Below are 18,008 nucleotides of genomic sequence, written 5' to 3'. Positions count from 1 at the left end.
AATGGAGGACAACCGAGAGGCTTATCGGCGTGGTCTTGGTCACGGTCGCCTACATTCATATGAAGGCCCGGTTTCACCAAGGGATCAATTTTACGGCGGCCCCCTCCGCGAGAACCGCGAGGTGTTCAGGCGTCCATCCTATGGCTTCACATCGCCTCTTGGTCGAGCCGGTAGGAGCCATCATTATGCAACTCAGTCGACTTCAGAGCCAGCCGGCGCAGCTTTGGGTTCACAGCTAGTTTCATGCCGAGGCGTCCGTCTATATGGAACCATACGGGGTTGCGATCGTTGCCGGCCTGGTATTCGCCCAGCAAGGCCACTTGAGGAAAAAGGCTGCGCTTGCCTTTTTGTATTCGTCTGTGTGAGCGGAATATGGTTAAAAGACGTGCGCCGCCTTTCTGACAGAGGTGCCGATGCCTTCGCCGCTTTGCAGGTAACTACAATGGACCAACCGGGCCTGTTTCACCGGACTGCGATCGCCCTAGAGGATACTCGCCAGACCGACGTCCATATTCGCCAGAACACGATCGTCGCGCTTACTCGCCGGAACGACCGGATAGAGACCGTGGTCCTCGTTACCAAATTCAGGTAAATTCGTTGGACAAGCGTTTTAACTATTCTTTTTATTGGTTGTCGCCCTAACGTTCATAGGGCATGCGTACGGCTGGAGGACAGATAGACATGTGTCCAATACGGATCTGTGCCGTCTAAATGAACTGTTTGTTAGGGGTGACCTTCTTCCTCTTTCCTGTACCTACCTACCTACTTAAATCTGATATAGGAGCGAACCAATGGCTACCGGCCGCGCGAAGAGGGCTTCCGGCGCGAAGCCTATGGCTACCGCGGTGAAGACAGCAGACCCCCGGCACGCTCTCGAGACCCATCACCCGACCATCACCACAGCCACTATCACAGCGGCCGCGAGCAGCTACAACCGCTGCGCGACCGCGGCCCAGATATGGATCTGCACCCGCGGGCTGCCAGCCGCGAGGGCACACCTCTAGACAGCTGGAGCATGGAACGTGGAGGCAAGCTACCGCTCATGCCCTCCGTGCCATCGCATGGTCACGGCAGTTCCCGGGGCGGCGGGCATCGCGGCGGAAGCAACAGCTCCGGTTCTCTTCGAGGCGCGGGCGCAGAGTACCAAGAGAACGGCCCATCCAACGGTGATTTGGAGGCAGGCGAAGTGGCGCCAGGCCCCGGATCCCGTGGCGACCACGCGCGACCTTCACCTGACCAGCACCACAGCCATCACCACGCACCCCATCATCATCACCATTCATCCTATCACGGACCCCATAGCCATCACCACGGACCCGGAGCGGGGCCTGGCACTGGCTCAGGACCCGTCTCTAGTTCTCACCTCAGCCACCACGGAACCCACCGTTCTGCCTCGAGCGCCCTGCTGTCACCTAGAGGCGGCGGCCCATCTGGCGGCTGGGAGCCCAAAAGTGGCCACCTGAGCGCTGGGATAGGTTCTGGGCCGGGGTTAGGACAGAGCGGGGGCCATAGGGAAGGGCCCCCGCCGCCGCGGGAGGGAGGCCGCGAGGTTACAGGGCGGGATACTGCACGGGATGCTGGGGCCCGAGACCCACGGGACGCTGGTAAGATTGGTTACCGCTCCGCCTCTCTTCCCAGCGGTGTGCAGCAGCAGTCCACGCGCGATGGCCAGGGTCGGTTGGAAGGGGGTTTGGCCCGGGACGGCTCCTTTTCAGGCCGTGACCGGGATCGAGACCGCGAACGGGACCGGGATCGAGACCGCGAGCGAGATCGGGAACGGGATAAAGGAACGACGGCGACGGTGAGCTTCTCGCACGCAGCCCGCTCATCCAGCCAGGGTGTGCCAGCACCATCGCCTGGGCAGTCCCCGCGGCGCACGGGTAGCGACATGGCCACTGGCCAAGGGGCAGGCGCGGGTGGTAGCGGCGAGGTGCAACAAGCCCCGCCCGTGGTTCCGGATCGTGGGCGTGAGGGCATCATCTCCGTAGTGGAGCTTCCACAGCAACAACATCAGCAGGCTCAGCAACAGTTGCGTTGGGGTTCTGGAACCAGCTCAGCTATTCAACATCAGCAACAGCCATCATCGTCCCCGCAGCAGCAGCAGCAGCAAACAGGGCTTGGCCGCTGTGTCAGTTCCGGCACGGCAGCACCCAGCGCATCTGCAGGTGGTGCGTCGGAGGCTATGGCCGCGGCAGGCGTGGTCGGTGGTGCTGCGGCGGGTCCATCACCTGGAGCGACCATGGAGGTCGAGCGACGGGCCAGTAACACGTCAATGGAGTTGGATCGAAGGTACAGCTCTGGAACGGCTCCGGGGTCAGGGCGGTTGGATCGGAAACCCAGCGGCAGCTCAAGCCAGGGACAGGCACCTGGTCTTGATGCAGTAACGCAGCTTGCGAGAGTCTCGACGGCCGGGACGGCCCCCTTTCCTCTCGATCGACCCACAGCTGCAGCCGTCACCCCGTCACCAGCAGCAAGAGCACCAGCATCAGCACCGGCTGCGGCATCTACACAACCGCCGACGTCGCCTGTCGACGTGAAGGGCGCTGAGTCAGCGGATCGGCGGCCAAATCGCTCGTCCAAGCCGGCGCATGCAGGAGCATCATGTGCTAGTGCAGCGGCCGCGGCGCCATCATTAGCTGTGGCGGCCGTACCTCCCTCGGCCAGTCCGTCCGCGGTAGTGATGGCGCCCCCTTCGGCAGTGGCAGTGGCACCGTCGGAAAGCCGACCTAGCAGCACGGCAGGAGCAGGCAGCGACGGCGGGGCGGGGGCAGCGCCCGGCATCCCAGCGGTCGCAAGTGTTAACAGCTTGAGCACTGCTGATACCCAAGCTGGGGCTCCTGTTGCTACCGGCAGAGCTGCGAGCGTATCGGCTCCTGAGGCGGAACCGGGGGAGCTCCCCGGCGATGGCCAGACCCAGGCTGCGCGGGCGCCTTCCCTCCAGCCTATGGGGCCTACGGCCTCTCCAAGCGCCCAAGCACCCTCTGCCGCGCCTTCCCAGCCGCTGGCTACGGTCTGTGGGCCTCGGGTACCGGCCTCCATAGCTACACAACCTCAAGCCGTCCAAGTGCCTTCCCCTCCTTCGGCTGCGGCAGCACAACCTCCTCTACACCCTACGCAGCAGGAACCCGTGCAGCAACAGCGGCCGGCGGAAGAGTCTGTGCCATCTACGACCCCTGTGTCTGGCGTCATTGCCGGTGCAGCAGGCGCTGTGGATGCGGTGACTGGCCCATCCAGTTCCGCCAGTGAGGCGCCGTTTGCGCGGCTCAGCTGTAGCGGCGGGCAGACCTCTGAGCATCCCCCTGCTGCAACCCTCAGCACCATGCCGGGTCCAAGGGGTCTGGGGGGCTCCACAGCCCAGCCAGCCCCGCATGGCAGCGGTGCGGCCGCCGGGGCTGGTGAGGACGCGCTGTTGCCTGAAAAACGAAGCAGCTTGAGTATACGCCGGTTTGGTTTTGGTCGCGCGCGGCGATCGATGCCGGCGAAGTCAGCGGGCGAGGGCGGTGCTCCAGAGGACGGCGAAGTTCCTGGAGGCGCTGTGTCGCTGGAACGTGCACCCTCCGGCGCAGGACGACCGCAGCCACCGGGCGAGGTGGTAGATCCGGAGGTTCCTGGGACTATTCTCGCTGCAGGGACTGCCGGCGGCAAGGAGTCGTATGCAGCTTTGCCGCCGTCGCTGGTCGTGCCCGAGCCCGCAGGAGCGCCGCCTACGGCCGCAGCCGGCGTAGCTGCCGCGGTTTCCACGCCTATGTCGGTGCCGGGCATGACGACTGGTGGTTTCCTGCCGACGCCGATTCCCGCGGCGCTGACGCCGGGTGGGGCGTGCATGCCCCACGTTGGTGGCTTCACGCCGCATTACGGCACTGCTACGTCGTACTCACAGCTCACATCACCTGTGGCAGGTCCTATGGCAACGCCCAGTGCCGCAGCGGCGACAACGCCGGCGGCCACTGCGGCCGCGACGATGTCAATTGGTGTGGCGCTTGCAACTAGGAGCTCGTCCTCAGCGCCGAGCGGTAGCGGAGCCGGTGCAGCGGCCACTGGTAACTGCGCCCCAATGGAAGTTGATAGCCATAATGCCGCCGCCTCGCAGGATGTTGTACATAAAATGCAGCAGCAGCAACAACCGCAGCAGTCGAGTGCTGACGCCGCGGGCAGTAGCAGGAACCCGGCTGAAACACTTGCCGGCCTGTCGCTGCGCATTGAGCACTTGGAAACGGAAATTACGGATTTGGAACGACAGCTGGCAGCGCTGGCTTCGGAGTCGCGTCAGGCGCAGATTGACGCGGCGGAACTTGCTGCTGAGGTGGGCGCCCTTGAGGAGCAGTTGCTCGAGGACTCTTCATCAGATGGCGGCGATAGCGATGAAAACATCAGCGGTGCGCCAGGGGAGTCGAAGTCCAGTCAGCCTGTGGCGGAAGGGGACGCGGACGCTAATGGCGTTGATCGTAGCGGCGGCAGTGCATCCAGCGCCAACGGTGAATGTGGCAGGGAAGGCCTCGCGACAGCGGCGCCGGTGATGACGGCGCAGACGCCGGTGCAGGAGGTCCCTGGGAGCCACCACCAGGCCGCAACCACCACAGCTGACGGGAATTCCGCGGGAATTCAGCCCGCGCAGGGCGACGGCGACGGCGCGACCCAGATGGATACTGAGGCGGAAGGTTTGACGGAGGCGGCTGAAGACGATGGCGATGATGCCGCCATGTCGACGAAGTCGCAGGACGCGGACGAGGCCGCGGCGGCGGCATCATCCATCAAGCCTCGAGGGAGGCCGCGCTCCACGGCTAAGATGCGCGCTGCTGAGGCAGCGGCCGCTGCTGCCGCAGCGGCTGACAGCCGCCGCAAGGCCCTCGAGCTGCAGTCGCGGAATCCCGCCGATGGTTTATTGCACCTGCCAGCGCAGCATTTCAAACCTCGTTACATGGATGCCACGCGTCGGGGGGTGTCGGCGGCTCAGGAGGAGGTGCTTCGGTTGTTGCCGGACAGCTTGGCAGCGCGCGTGCGGTCTGTCGTCGAGGCTGCTACGGCGCAGCAGGCGCGTCTGGCCAGCACGGCGCCAGCTCCGGGCCACGGCCGCTGGGCAGTTCTTGTGCCGTTGGTGCCCGTACAAGTGGAGCCTTTGTACCAGGAGCCTCAGGTGTGCGCCGCTATCGCATCGTACTTGTGCGGATATCCTACGTACAAAAATTATTACACATTTTCGATATTTAGATAACATGCCTTCTTTTCCTTGTGCTATCGTTTTCATGTGTTGCTTCCCCGACGCGCTTACGACTTGAGGGGAGGAGTTGCGGGGGTCGTTGTTGGTCTGGAAGGTAGTGGCTTCACTCCTACCCTACATGTTGGGTGGCGTGTTGCCTAAGAGTCAGGATTTCATGTAAGATTTTTTCGCGTTGCCTCTTTCATAGCACAGTATTTCTATGCCTATAGCTATCGAGCAGTTGCCCTCAGTTGCCCTCCCTCCCTCCATGTTCCCTACCGCAGGACATACCTGCATTTCACGCCAATAACCAGCGCCACGCTGCTATACGTGATGCCGTGGGCCGGTACCTCCGCCAACGCCGGCAGCTCGTGGCTGCAAAACATTCCGTCTTGGTGGAGCAGTACGCGAGGAACATGGCCACATACAAGCAGTACATACAAACGGGTGAGTGCGGCCCGTGGCAGCAGCAGAGCAGAGGTCTCTCGTGGGTTCGCTTGTTCCCCGTAGCATTCCTCCTCCTGCGTATACACCTTTTTACCTCCTCTGACCTTTTTACCTCGTTTGTTGTGCAGCTGCCCCTCCTCCTGCGTTACTGTTTTATGTGTAATCGTTTCCCTGCTTTTCTTCGCTATGCGGTTTCCCGGAAGTCTGTGGTTGGATTTGGTTGAGATGTTTTGGCTGTGTCCTTGAATCTGTATCTTTTGGGGGGTTGGAGCGGTCGGGGTGGGGCATTGGTTTCCTGCACCGGCGTGTATAGCAGAGTGTGCTGCATGAGCCTCGGACATGCATGAGCCTTCGAGTCATTGCCTTTGATAAATGAAACTGAGAATCGGTGCACTTTCCGTACGCGCGCTGCATCCACCCTTTTCGATTACGTGTTGCGCAGAGGGTCGTCGTCCTCCTGCGCCGCCTCCACCCCTGTCCACAACGGGCCGGGGGGCATCCGGTGCGCCTTCGTACGGCATGTACGGCGCGTCGCGAGCAGTCAGCTCATACAACCCGTATTCGTACAGTCACTCGGATGTGATCCGCTCAGACCTGGACGAGCACCGCCTGCTGAACAACTTCTTGGCGGTAGAGCAGCTGAAGCGCATGTGCGCGTTGCCGGATATGGTGCTGGATCCTTGGGAACGGCGATGGCGAGCGTACGACAACCGCAACGGCCTTGTCCAAGACCCTGTACGGGAGCTGGAGGAAGAGCGGGTAGGCTCGGCGCCCAGTCTTTAAGGCATGGGCTAATGGAATGGAAGGGTAATGGGTATTATATGGCAGACACCTCCACGCAAGTTATAAAAACAGCAAGTGGTTCACTTACCCGTTACGTCCCCCGTGAGCTTCGTGTCTCACCTGCGTTTGGTGTTTTGTCCCTTGAGACGATGTTGCAGGCCGGTATGGGAAGGCTTCTATCCAGCGGCGGCATACTCTCTGCTACCATTTTACCAGTTACACCACGTCGCCAGATGGTCGTTTGCTTGCCCTCTTCACGTACCTGTCCGCATGGGATGGTAATCAAGCTCAAACTCTTGTGAAAACGTTCTGCTTGCCGACATGGCTGCGGTATCGTACTGCGACGAGATATTTTTACTGAACTTTCCTAGTCATGGATAAAATGTTGTTTTCACCTGCTTGCTGCCGTGGCACTGGACACAACACCATTCTCTCTCCCCATACCTGCGCCTGTCAGTTTGGTTTGCGCCATTCGTTCCTTTGGCGTCTGATCGCAGATGATCAAGTCTTGGGCGGAGGAGGAGCGCACGCTCTTCATGGATAAGTTCCTGCAGCACCCGAAGGACTTCCGCAAGATCTCCACCTACCTGCCAGGGCGCTCGCCGGGGGATTGTGTCGCGTTCTTCTACAAGAACCAGAAGCTCGACGACTTCAGCACGGTGCGCCGCAAGCAGCAGCTCAAGAAGCGACGTCTGCAGGTGAGGCGGGCAGCGGCATTTTGGGAGGGAGGAAGGAAGGATGGATGGAAGGATGGAAGGTTGGAGAAGAGATCATCCCCAGGACGGCGTGAGGAGGCGTCAGGCCGTGAACAGTTGCACTCTCTCAGGTTCTTGCCACACTGACGACGACCCAGTGCTGGCGTTGAACTGGGGCCGACAACGTGGGCCCACATGGGGTTTGTACCGTGTGGTGGTGTGTGCTGGCAGTAAGACCAGGCGCACGCCTTCCAGGCAAGCGGCACATTGTGTAAATACACCGCACAGGTGCCACTCATATGGAATATCTACCCATTATTCCCTGTGTATTTGGGTCGTCTGCTTGGCCGCCATTCAACAGAACAGAACACAAAACGCTGCCCGTCTCCTTCCTGTCGTCCTCTCCTGCGCTCTGTAATGTACAGGCCGACATGCGGAAGCAGCAGTACGCGCCGTTGCTCATGGCGCCCATGATTGCGCGGCAGCGGGCCAGCATGGGTGCAGGTGCTGGCGACGTGGGGGTGCGCGGCGTGCGTGGACGCGCGAGCACGCGGGGCGGGCCCCCGGGCCGCGGCCGCAGCAGCAACACGCTGGATACAGACCACAGCATGGGCATGGGGCCATTGAGCTACGGTGGTAACCCTGGCCCAGCCGCACTGGCCATGTCGCTGGGCGGGCCTCGGGGTGTGCCCAGCAGCGGCGGCATGCCAGGATTACAGTCCATGATCGCAGCCGCGCAGCGTGCCGCAGCTCCCAGCATGTCGTTGGATCCCCGGGACATCATTACGTCACCGCGTCTGCCGCCGATTAGCTCCAATGCTACTGCAGCGTACGGCGCTGGCGTCAGCGGTGGCTCGGGTGCGTCTCTCGTTCCGTCCGGTGCTGCAGCCGCAGGCTGGACTGATGAGGACTTTGTGGAATGCTACCGCCAGCACGGCAAATGTTGGGAGGCTTACTGCCGAGTGCTCGGGATGCGCACTGAATCCGCCGCGAAGCAGTATTACTATCGCCATAAGGAGCGTCTAGGGCTGGATCGCGTGTCGGCAACCGGCGGGCCCAGTGGTGGCGGTGGCAGCGGCGGCGCCGACGCCACCGGTGTTGGAGCCAGTAACGCCGCCGCCACTGGTGGCATGGCAGCCGTTCCCACCGCCAGCGCTGGAGGCCCAAGCCATAAGGCGTTCTTGGCTGCTCGCCTTGCCAACGAGGAGTCGGCGGCGCCTGGGCTGCTCGCCGCTGCAACCGCTGCTGCTGCCATGGCCAATGCCGCGGCGGCTGCAGCCGCTGCTGCGGCGAATGCAGGACCGGGTTCCTCAGCGGCGGCGATGGAGGAGCTTGCGCCTCCAAGCAGGGCTGTGGCAGAGGCGTCTCCTTTGCGGACAGAGGATGCTGCTGTCGCGGGCCTGGGTCTATTGGCTGCCGTCAGTGGCCGCGAGTCAGAGTCGCAGTACCCCTCACCGTCGCCGCCTCCGCAGCCGCCTCCGCAGGCTCAGGCCCCTGTCGATGTTCCTTCGCTTCAGACGCAGGTTCAGACGCAGGTGCCGGTGCAGGTTCTCGAACAAGCTCGTGCACAGGCCCAAGCTGAGGCACAGGCCGCGGCGCAGGCGTTGACTCAAGTCCAAGTCCAGCAGGTGTTGGAACAGGTCCGGGTGCAGGCTGTCGCAGGGGGGGAGGTGCAAGCTGCGCCGCCGTCGGTGCAGCAGCCTGAGCAGCAGACCCAGCCACCGCAGGCACCAGTGATGCTGATCCCCCGGCATCCCGGCGGCCGCCGTCGCGGACCGCCGCGAGTGCCTGCAAACCCGGCGTCCCTTTCAAACGGACCCCATGCGAGCGCGTCGTCCCTGGAGTCCAATGAAATGCTTCGGCACGACGGGCGATACAAGCAGGATCTGGATCCAGATACACGGTCAGATTCGGAATACGACCCATCAGGGGCCGGTGGGGCTGGAGGTGTTGATGCATTGCAGCCTCAGCTTGATTTGTTGGCTGCGCTGCGCAACCCCGTGGGCAATCCGTTGAGCCAGCTGCTTGTTGGCGGACTGCTACAGCCTGGAGGCGGTGCCGCTACCGCTCCCGGCGGCAGTGGCGGCAGCAGCACTGCTGCTGCCGGTGGTGGTGGGGTGAAGGGCGGGAAGGGCGCCGCTGCTGGGTCAAACGCCACTGTCGGCAGCGGAGCCTCCGGAGGATTGTTGGGTCAACTCCTTCTCCAACAGCGAGAGCAGCAGCAACGCGAGCAGCAGCAGCAGCAGCAGCGGGAGGTCCGAGACCCGCAGCCTGCCCAGGGCCCGGGGGCCTTGGGCACCCTGACGGCGGCAGGGCTGAACCTCGGCATGCTGGGCAGCCTTGCTGGGGTGCTTCAAGGTGGCATGGGCAATGGCGGCGGCAGCAGCGGCGCTGCTGCAGCGATGGGTTTGCTTGCAGGTGCGCGGGGCAGGGGACAGCGTGGCCTGACGTACCCCTCGCCAGCCAGGTGTATGTGGACTGCTCCCGTGTTGACTGTTCTCGCACGGTCTCGTCTGTAACCACCCTTATTTTCATTCGTAAAATTACTGCTGCTCCTTTTGTTCTTTCCTGTCTGTCTGCCATTGGCTCATTCCTCCTCCACTTGTTGTTCCTTTCCTTGTACCTTGCGGGAACTTCTTATACCTTGCGATCATACAACGGATCAAGGGGGGGAGTCCCCTGTGTTCCCTGTGTTCATGGAAATGCTCATGTATTTGCCCGCGTTCCCCACCCCCTTCCTTGCTGTCCTGCGTTGGAGAACTACAGGTCAGTCGGCTGCCTCCCAGGCGGATGACCTCTCAGGCGGCCAGTTTCCCTCCCCCGGGGAGGACGGTCCCGGGGGGGCGGGGTCAGGCGGCGGTGCCGGCACGGCGCCCAGCAGCAGCCGCCGCAGCGTCAATTACTGGAGCGACGACGAACGAAAAACGTTTCTCCAGGTCTTCCAGGTAAGCAGACGGCTAGTCATAGCATGTCTCATAACTGCTGGTTGCTGGAAGGTTTGAAGTGGAGGAAACCGTGGGGTTGAGCATGATTTGAAGTTAGGAGTTTGGCAGGTTGGGCAGGGGATAGCGTGGACGGCATGCAAAGCGATGCGATGAAGGATATGCGCTCACGCGGATTTCACATTTGGTGACGTCTCTGTGCGCGCGGACGCATACGTCTCATCTCTACCACGGGACGCACTGTTCCCTCGACTTTAGCCCGCCATGGATTACATTACATACCGTGCCGTGCCGTGCCGCCCTTGGTACTTACAGATGCACGGCCGCGACTGGCTTCGTCTTGCGGACGCCATTCCCACCAAGAGTACGAATCAAATCAAGACCTTTTACCACAACTACAAGACAAAGCTGGGCCTGGATAAGATGGAGCTGCCGCCCAGTGCCACCCAGCCCGCTGCCCGCCGCGGCCAGGGTGCACGCGCGATCCGCGACACGGCAGCGGCCGCCAACGCGGCCACAGTGGCCGCTGTCACCGGAGGGGGCAACCGCGGGTTTGATGATCCGTACGGGGATGAGGACCACCCACGGCCAGCAAAACGCCAGGCAACGGGTGCGGGTGTGGGCACTTCCCAAAGCTCCGGCTTGGAGCTGGGTACCCTCGCTGGCGACGTGTCATCTCCTCGGGGTGACGGCAGCGGTGGCGGCACTTCGCCAGTGCTGCCGCCTGTTATGGACCTTCAGGCGCTGGCGCACGTGTACGGTGGTGGTGGTGGTGGTGGCAGCGGTGGCGCGCAGGCGTCGTCGCAACACCTGTTTCGCCGCGACCATCGGGATCACGATTTGGCCGGGTTGACAGGGACGGGGCCCGCCGGTGCTGCTGCGATTAACGCACCTGCGAGCGCGTCGGCTTTGATTCAGCTGCTCAGCAGTCTGTCAGAGCTCCAGGGGGCCCCTGCATCCGGCGGCGCCTCGGGAGTTCAGGCACTGGGCGGCCGTGAAAGCGACGAGGTGGGGCACCTTGAGGGCTCCGTGTGCTTTATGAAACTGTACCTACTGACAGCACTAGTCACAAGATGTACTTCCTTGAGGGTTCAATCCTGAGCTTCCATACACCAGCTCTGCGCCAAGGATTGGGCAGTTGTTCCGTACAGCTGTCTATATCTGTGCTGTTTACACAAGTGCTGTTTGTTCACATATGTTTAAACATGTATACTCGGGCCTGGCGCATAAAAGCTCATCATGTTTTTCTGTTTTCCCCGGTGCTAACGCAGGGTCTCGGCTTGGGCCGGGGTGCGCTTGGCGCCCTTGGCGGACCCATGCAGCTGCATGGGATAAATCTCCCCACCGGCGGCGGCGGGGGCGGCGCCAGTAGCGCTTCGAACCTGTTTTCCACCGCTGGACAGGTGTCTCCACAGCAGCAGCAGCAATCGCAGCAACAAGCACCGGTCAAGCTTCAAACGCTCAATCTGGAAAGCCTCTTTGTGCCTGTTGACCGTGAACGGGATCGAGACCGCGACCGGGATCGGGATCGAGAGCAGCGCGATCGCGGTGTCGGGGGCGGCAGCTGCGGGCCGGGGGGAGGTATGCTGCAGGACGTCGGCCTGTCGGCCTTTGCGCAACAGCTGCAACTGCAAGCACTCCTAGAGCGGTCCGAGCGGGGGAACCAGCTCCGTGAGCATGAGCAACCGCCACCGCCGGCACACGCAGCACCCCCATCGCAGCCTCAGCATCGAGGGATATCCCAGCAGGAAGCACCCCTCAGCCCCGAAGGCCTTACCGCGACCGTTGCAGAGCTGCTTGCCAGCATTGTGCAGCAGAATCAACAGAGCCAGCAGTCCCAATACGCCGTTGGCGGTGGGGGAGGAGGTGGAGGTCCAGCAGCCGCGCAGCCGACGTCGCAGGCGCTTGACCTTGCTGCGCCCTCGCATGCCTTGACGCTGGCGCTGGACGTGCCTACTTCCGGAAGTTCGGCTACCCCTTCAGGGCTTCTAACCGCTCTAGTCGAGGCTACAACCGGCGGTACTGCCGGTCTCGGTACTGCCGGTCTCGGTGGAGTCGGAGGTGCCGGTGGCACGGGTGATATGGCGGCGGCTCTGGCGGCCGCAGCTGCCGCAGCTGTCGCTGGGGGCGGGGGCGGGGCCCGCGCGGCCAGAGCCAGCGGTGAGGCTGGCCCTGGCGGCGGTGGGGGCGCCCCGCTCAGCCTACACATGCTGCTCCCTAGGGAGTTATGGGCGGACCGACAAGGCGACGTTAAGACGCAGTCGGATGTTGGGTTCAATGACAATGCTGGCGAGCCTGCGCCAAAGCGGCAGAAGCGGGTTAGTAAGGATGTACAGCAGCAGCAGCAGTTGTCGCCGCAAGGATTAGACCTGGGACTGCCTTCCGGTTTGGCGGTGGGCGGTCGAACAGGCGGCGACAGCGGCTGTGCTGGCAGGCTCCTGCTCGGGGAAGAACAAGTAACACAGCTCTTGCATCTGCAGCAACAACAGGCAGCAAAAGTGAAACCTGTCGGAACGGCAGGGCTACGTTCCGTCGGGTATCAGCAAGTGCGCGAGTCGCGTGGCCGGGAACAGCAGCAAAGAAGCGCACCGCAGGCGGCAAACCCGGTCCTGAACCTTGGGTCTCTAGCCGGCGGGCTGCAAGTGCTACCAGGCGCCGGTGGCGGGAATGCGGGGGGCGGCGGCGGTGGCGGCGGCGGCGGTTGCAGCGGCGGAAGTGGCAGTGTCTTGGGGCCAAACTTGTTGCGGCTCATGCCCTTGCAATCTGCGCCTGCAAGTACGCAGCAACAACAGCAGCAGCAGCAGCAAGAGGCGGGAAACGGTGGGGGAAATGGGGGTGTTCCTCGCATTCCGCTGGGCGCGTCGTTGCCGTCCCAGGTGATGGTCGGCACGCAGGGACAGGCCGTCACCATTGCGGACCTTATATCCTCCCTGGGAGGAGGTCGCGGCTTGGTTGCACAGGGGCAGGGCGGCGGCATGTTTGGGCTTGCGGGAGGGAGCTTCGCAAGCCTGGAACGGTTGCTTGCGTCTAGTCAGGAGGCGGGGCTTGGGGGTTCCTCCGCGGGCGCACAGTACATTAGCTTGCATCCGAGCACGGCGGCCGCGGGAACAGGCACCTGGCTGGGGTCTACATTTGGGGATCAGCTGGCAAGCCTGGGACCACGGGCAACGCTGAACCTGAGTTTGCTGCTCCAGCAACAGCAGCAACAACAGCCGGGCGATAAGTAGGATATGTAGGGGGCGCTGCGGCGAGTCCCGGGCTCTGTACTTATGTGATGCATCCAGTAAGAACATGTGGTGTGGGGCTAGTTGTGGGGAGCGTGCTTGGAGCCTTTACGTACTGAATGGCCGAAGGCTGGTTTGGCGCACGGGCACAGCACGTTGTGAAGGTCTAGCATGCTGTTGCAGGTATATGTGTTCGCTTGCAGTTACAGAATCGGGGGGTCGTTTATATTTTTGAACTGCTCAGGATAGGGGAATTCTCGTGTGCGCGTTTGGGACAACTGCTTGTATGTATTTGTAGGCTCGTTTGGGGCCGTCTTGATTGAGTGAGGTTGTCACAACATTGGCACTGGAACGGTGTACAGAAAAAAACTTGACTGTCTCTGCAAGTGGCTGTGGTTGCATTTCTGACTATTAGCAGAACCGTTAATGACATATTTTCTCATGGTTGAAGGGCATAGCTATCAACATCTTGCACAGCATGTACTACTGACGAGTTATAAGAGCAAGATGCTGAAAATCTCGAATTGTATACTTGCTGTATATATTTGGCGTCTTTACATTTGCATGACAGCCCTTTGGAGCAAAAGCCGAGTTTTTTTAACCCCAACTATCACCATACAGCCAAGCCCGTATGTCAAACGTGGTATCTGACCCGCCTTGAGCCGTCGCGGGAAAAATCGGATAGGGGGCAAATAAAGGCCTGCCAGTTCCCAACAATAAGCCTGCCCAATTTAGCTACATGCTAATGTAGCAAATACACCGTACACAATCCTCCATCTCCAGCCTCCGCCTCGCCTATGCAAGAGCTACCCATCGGCCACTATGCCTGAAGTCCGCCAATGACACATCTCGACCGTAGAACACCTCCTTAGCTGCGCCGCCATGCCGCCGCTCGTGCGCCGTTGGACCTCCTGCCTGGTTAGGCCACCTTCTTCGCAGCAAGGAGTTGCGCGCCAGGCCCATTCTTGGGCTTGATGCTGATCTCCTTAGTGATGTCCTGGGGCTGCTGCGCCTCGTGCTCGTGCTTAGAACCCTTGTAAACCTTCAGATGCAGCCGGATGTCGCGGCCCAGCGCCCCCTTGGGCAGCATGCCCTTAACGGCACGCTCAACGATGCGCTCAGGCAGCCTCTGCATGGTGAGGCGGGAAGGTTCCAATCCCATTGAAATAAGGCGGCTGTGAGGCTGTAACGCTGCTTCAGTCAGGACTGCCGGCAATAACGTTAACGGGGACTCTGGAAACACGCGCAAGTTACGTTTGCATGCCGTCCTGCATTAATCTGCTATCGACCCTGTGTGCATTCATTTCCCTCACCGCCCTCCCCCGAGCCCAAATCACCTTTTGGAGCTCCTGGAAGGTCTCCACGGTGTAGGAGCCTGGCCGCCCAGTCACGTGGCGGAAATAGGTCTTCTGGGAAGCCTTCTTGCCCGACACGACGACCTTGTCGGCATTAACCACAATCACGTACGCGCCCATGTCCATAGATGGTGTGTACGTGGGGAGGTGCTTGCCCCTGCAGAACCCACGCAGCCGTTGAAGCTTCGATATATCCAGCAGACGGCTGGCCACGATATGAAGCAAACGCGATGAAATTGAGCTTACCGAATGTACGTCGCCGCAAGCGTGGCAAGGCGACCAAGCGTTTGGCCCTCAGCGTCAATCACGTACCAGCGCTTGTTCACATTTGCCGTGTCGGCAAGAGTGGGGTAGTAGGACTTGTTGAGCAAGTCGCCCTTGTATTCGGTGGCCGCTGCGCATAAGTATTCGCAACAGCAGCCCTTGACATTCAAACACCATCCCAATTTGTTTAGGAAAGCCTCAACAGTCCTAGCCTAACTTTGCTTCAGCCTGCAATGCCCTGGCAAGACTTCGCCCGCATGAGCTTCTGCCTCACCCTGGCAAACAACCGGACCCACGGTCCGGGATCGGGATACGGCTGGCGCACGTGCTGATACCCGAACGCCCTGGAAGGCGACCCGCTGCGCAAGGGAGCAAGCACCGTGTGAAGGAAATGGAGCCCACAAGTGTTGACACAGGCGGCCGAAAAAATAGTCCCTAGGACACCTTAATCTTATGAGTTACATGTTAGAGACTTACAACTGCATCACGCCTCTGCGAAGTGAACTTGGTCTGCCCAGCGAGCTTGCTAGTGAGGGCCATGGTGCTCTCGCCTCACTTGCTGTCTACGACCTATCAATTTAGGCGTAGAATTGAAATTTTAGCGCAGGCACAAAGGGCTTAACCACAAATACGGACAGAGTCAAGGCTTCGGCATGGTGAATCATGGGCGGCGCGACCACGAAAATATTGTACGGCGTGGCGTTCTCTTAGGTCCAGGCGCAAAATTTGGTGTTCCTCTTGAGTACCATAGCTGCATCTGCTTGTTGAGTTTCTTTCGCCGTGTCCTCCCTGGTTAATCTCCACCGGGTTCAGCCATGGCACTCGTTTGCAAGTCAGGTTAGCAGATTAAGTAGCCACGAAGACACGGTTCCCAGGAACCATGTAATTGCCTGATTGTTCCTAAACATGACGCTTGCTTAATTGGCGCCTGCCTCATTGCAGGCGTGTTCGGCAAGGCTGCTGTGGCCCGGCCCGTCCGTGTGGCAGCGCCCACCCGCGTTCGCCTCGCCGTATGGTGAGAGCCTTGCGATAAGGTTTGCTGGAGCGAAAATTAAATTGTTTAGGAGGCCCTCACCGCCGCCTGAATCTTTTTACCATGCAGCAATTCGTTCAAGAACAAGGAGAACATAGACCTGAGCAAGGTGGAGGGCTTTAAGCGCCATGATGCGGACGCTGGCTCTACAGAGGTCCAGGTAGCTCGCCTAACTGCACGCATCGTCCAAATTAGCAAGCACTTGGCGCAGAACCGCAAGGACTTTGCTGCTCGCCGCGGCCTGGAGGCGATTCTCAGCCAGCGCAAGTCCCTCCTGCAGTACCTTTACAAGGAGGACAGGTATGGCACCACTGTTACACGGACGGCTTCGGTTGGTTAAGTCTTCAGACGGGTGTCCCTACGTATGGGGCTAAGTTACGGAAATTAGTGCGAGAAGTATGAGCGAAAACCTTTGCGGACGTCAATGCTAGAGTATCGGGCTGCCGTGTGGGGCTGCCAAAGTTGGGGGGCCTGGAGGGGCCCCAACCAGGTAATAATTGTACTTAGCCGTCAGCCACGCGCGCTCCCATAGGCGCTCCCAGGGTCACGCAGTCCAGCAGGATTGCATTGATGCGTTAGGCAACGACGCCACGACGATATCCAAACCTAACGCATGATGGCATGAGGGTCAAATTCGTCGTCCGGGCGTTGGCACTGGGATGCAACGATATCTGTCCATCCGTACATCTTGAATGCGATTTTATGTCTATCAGGTTCTGTTATCTTAAGAGTGTTGGCCTGTGTATGGTGCAGGTCCGTGTACGACAAGCTGGTGAAGGACTTCGGCATCCGCTCAGTGGTTGTCGGCGACACTCGCGGTGCCGCGCGTCAAAAGGAGGAGGCTGCTGTGTAAGCAACGTTCCGGATCTAAAGCCTGGAGGGCCTTCACAGTGTTGTTGGGACAACAGCAATCTGAGCCACTGGGCAGACATATAGCACAGGTTTACGGACGACGCGTGCTCTACTTGACGTGTTATTACCTGAAGCTTTGGGACGAGTGGCTGGCGTCTGTGAGCCGGTTCGTTTGGAACCCTGGCGAGTTTTGGCTGACAAGATAGTGACACGGGGAGAGAGGCGCACCCAAGAGCTTGTTGTCGTAGTCATGACCTGTAGCTTTCCCCCTTAGCGAGCTCCTCGTATCATGCATGCTCGTCGCACCGTATGCGGAGGTAATGATGATATTTGTTCTCGCATGTAGGGGTCCTCGACGTACTGGTGTCCGGCTACACCCGGCGAGGCATGGATTGGATTATGTCGGTGAACTTGATGTGTCTGCTGCAGTGCTGCTGATCTCAAACCCCATTTTTGCATGGACCAGGGGTTGGGACGGCACGCGCCGTGGTGTTTGGGTTTCTTAACGTGTTTTGCAAGTCAGGGGGAATGCGAAGGTTACATGCGGAGAATACGCGTCCGCCTTTGCCGGCTGTGGAATTTCAGGACGCAGGTTATGATGGTGCGGACGTGTCTTGTAAGGTTATTTTACGTCCCTGTCGCTTTGAGGCTCCAAGTGCCTGCTGCCCTGAAATGAAAGCAAATAGCCGGTGGTGGTAATCTTCTAAGGAGATGAGCAAAGCAAAGGACAAGGAAGCCCAGCTGTTGTTAGGTGATTGGAAAATAACTAGGCTTGAGCCTCGATTGCCATCGTTAATAAGTAATCGCGGGCAGCAGAGGGACTTTGAGCTCTCAGCTTCGCGAGCTGCGTATCTATCTCCCGTGCCTTGGGACATCGGAAACTTTGAAACCACCAACCGTTACTAATGCCATTTGAGACTCTAAACAGAATACATCCCGTTACGGACATTAGGTTTAAACATTGATTTCTATGTATATTACTTCGCAAGCGGCGTATTGCGACGCTGGTATTTGATTCTGCAAGCTCAGAGCTCAGCCAACTTTCCTTCCCTCATTTTTTTAAGTACTGTTTCATGAATTACGGGTTACTCGTTCCAAGAGCGCAACCAGCGCTTCAACGAGTTGGCCACTATCCTTGCAGAGACATTTCGCATCGCGCCATCCGACCGTTCCATGCATTTTCAGTAAGAGTGCTTGGTTTAAACCATGATCGCAT

At 60.2% G+C, this 18,008-nt stretch overlaps 3 protein-coding genes across 3 annotated transcripts; 2 read left to right on the top strand and 1 right to left on the bottom strand.

The window, feature by feature from the left end:
- Positions 1-442: 442 nt before the first annotated feature.
- VOLCADRAFT_127385 (uncharacterized protein) lies at positions 443-13,291 on the top strand (the record flags this gene model as incomplete). The annotated part of the gene is made up of 11 exons (XM_002946086.1): positions 443-588; positions 904-1,166; positions 1,419-5,134; positions 5,482-5,644; positions 6,087-6,403; positions 6,925-7,125; positions 7,548-7,980; positions 8,017-9,540; positions 9,889-10,067; positions 10,380-11,072; positions 11,336-13,291. The coding sequence occupies 11 exons, from the start codon at positions 443-445 to the stop codon at positions 13,289-13,291; spliced, it is 9,591 nt and encodes a 3,196-aa protein (XP_002946132.1).
- Positions 13,292-13,819: 528 nt separating this feature from the next.
- On the bottom strand, positions 13,820-15,535 carry prpl13 (plastid/chloroplast ribosomal protein L13). Its single transcript, XM_002945735.1, has 5 exons — positions 15,385-15,535; positions 15,182-15,266; positions 14,890-15,037; positions 14,626-14,800; positions 13,820-14,417 (listed from the first exon to the last, which is right to left on the bottom strand). Exons 1-5 carry the CDS (start codon positions 15,445-15,447, stop codon positions 14,208-14,210), a joined length of 681 nt encoding a protein of 226 aa, XP_002945781.1. The 5' UTR covers positions 15,448-15,535; the 3' UTR covers positions 13,820-14,207.
- A 118-nt stretch (positions 15,536-15,653) lies between these two features.
- Positions 15,654-17,435, top strand: prps15 (uncharacterized protein). The gene is made up of 4 exons (XM_002946085.1): positions 15,654-15,744; positions 15,850-15,922; positions 16,010-16,240; positions 16,694-17,435. Exons 1-4 carry the CDS (start codon positions 15,723-15,725, stop codon positions 16,791-16,793), a joined length of 426 nt encoding a protein of 141 aa, XP_002946131.1. The 5' UTR covers positions 15,654-15,722; the 3' UTR covers positions 16,794-17,435.
- The last annotated feature ends 573 nt before the right edge of the window (positions 17,436-18,008 follow it).

Source organism: Volvox carteri (genome assembly GCF_000143455.1).
Source record: "Volvox carteri f. nagariensis unplaced genomic scaffold VOLCAscaffold_1, whole genome shotgun sequence".
Lineage (NCBI taxonomy): Eukaryota > Viridiplantae > Chlorophyta > Chlorophyceae > Chlamydomonadales > Volvocaceae > Volvox > Volvox carteri.
The sequence above is the reverse complement of the archived record's forward strand: the minus strand, read 5'-3'. Positions and strand labels throughout refer to the sequence as shown.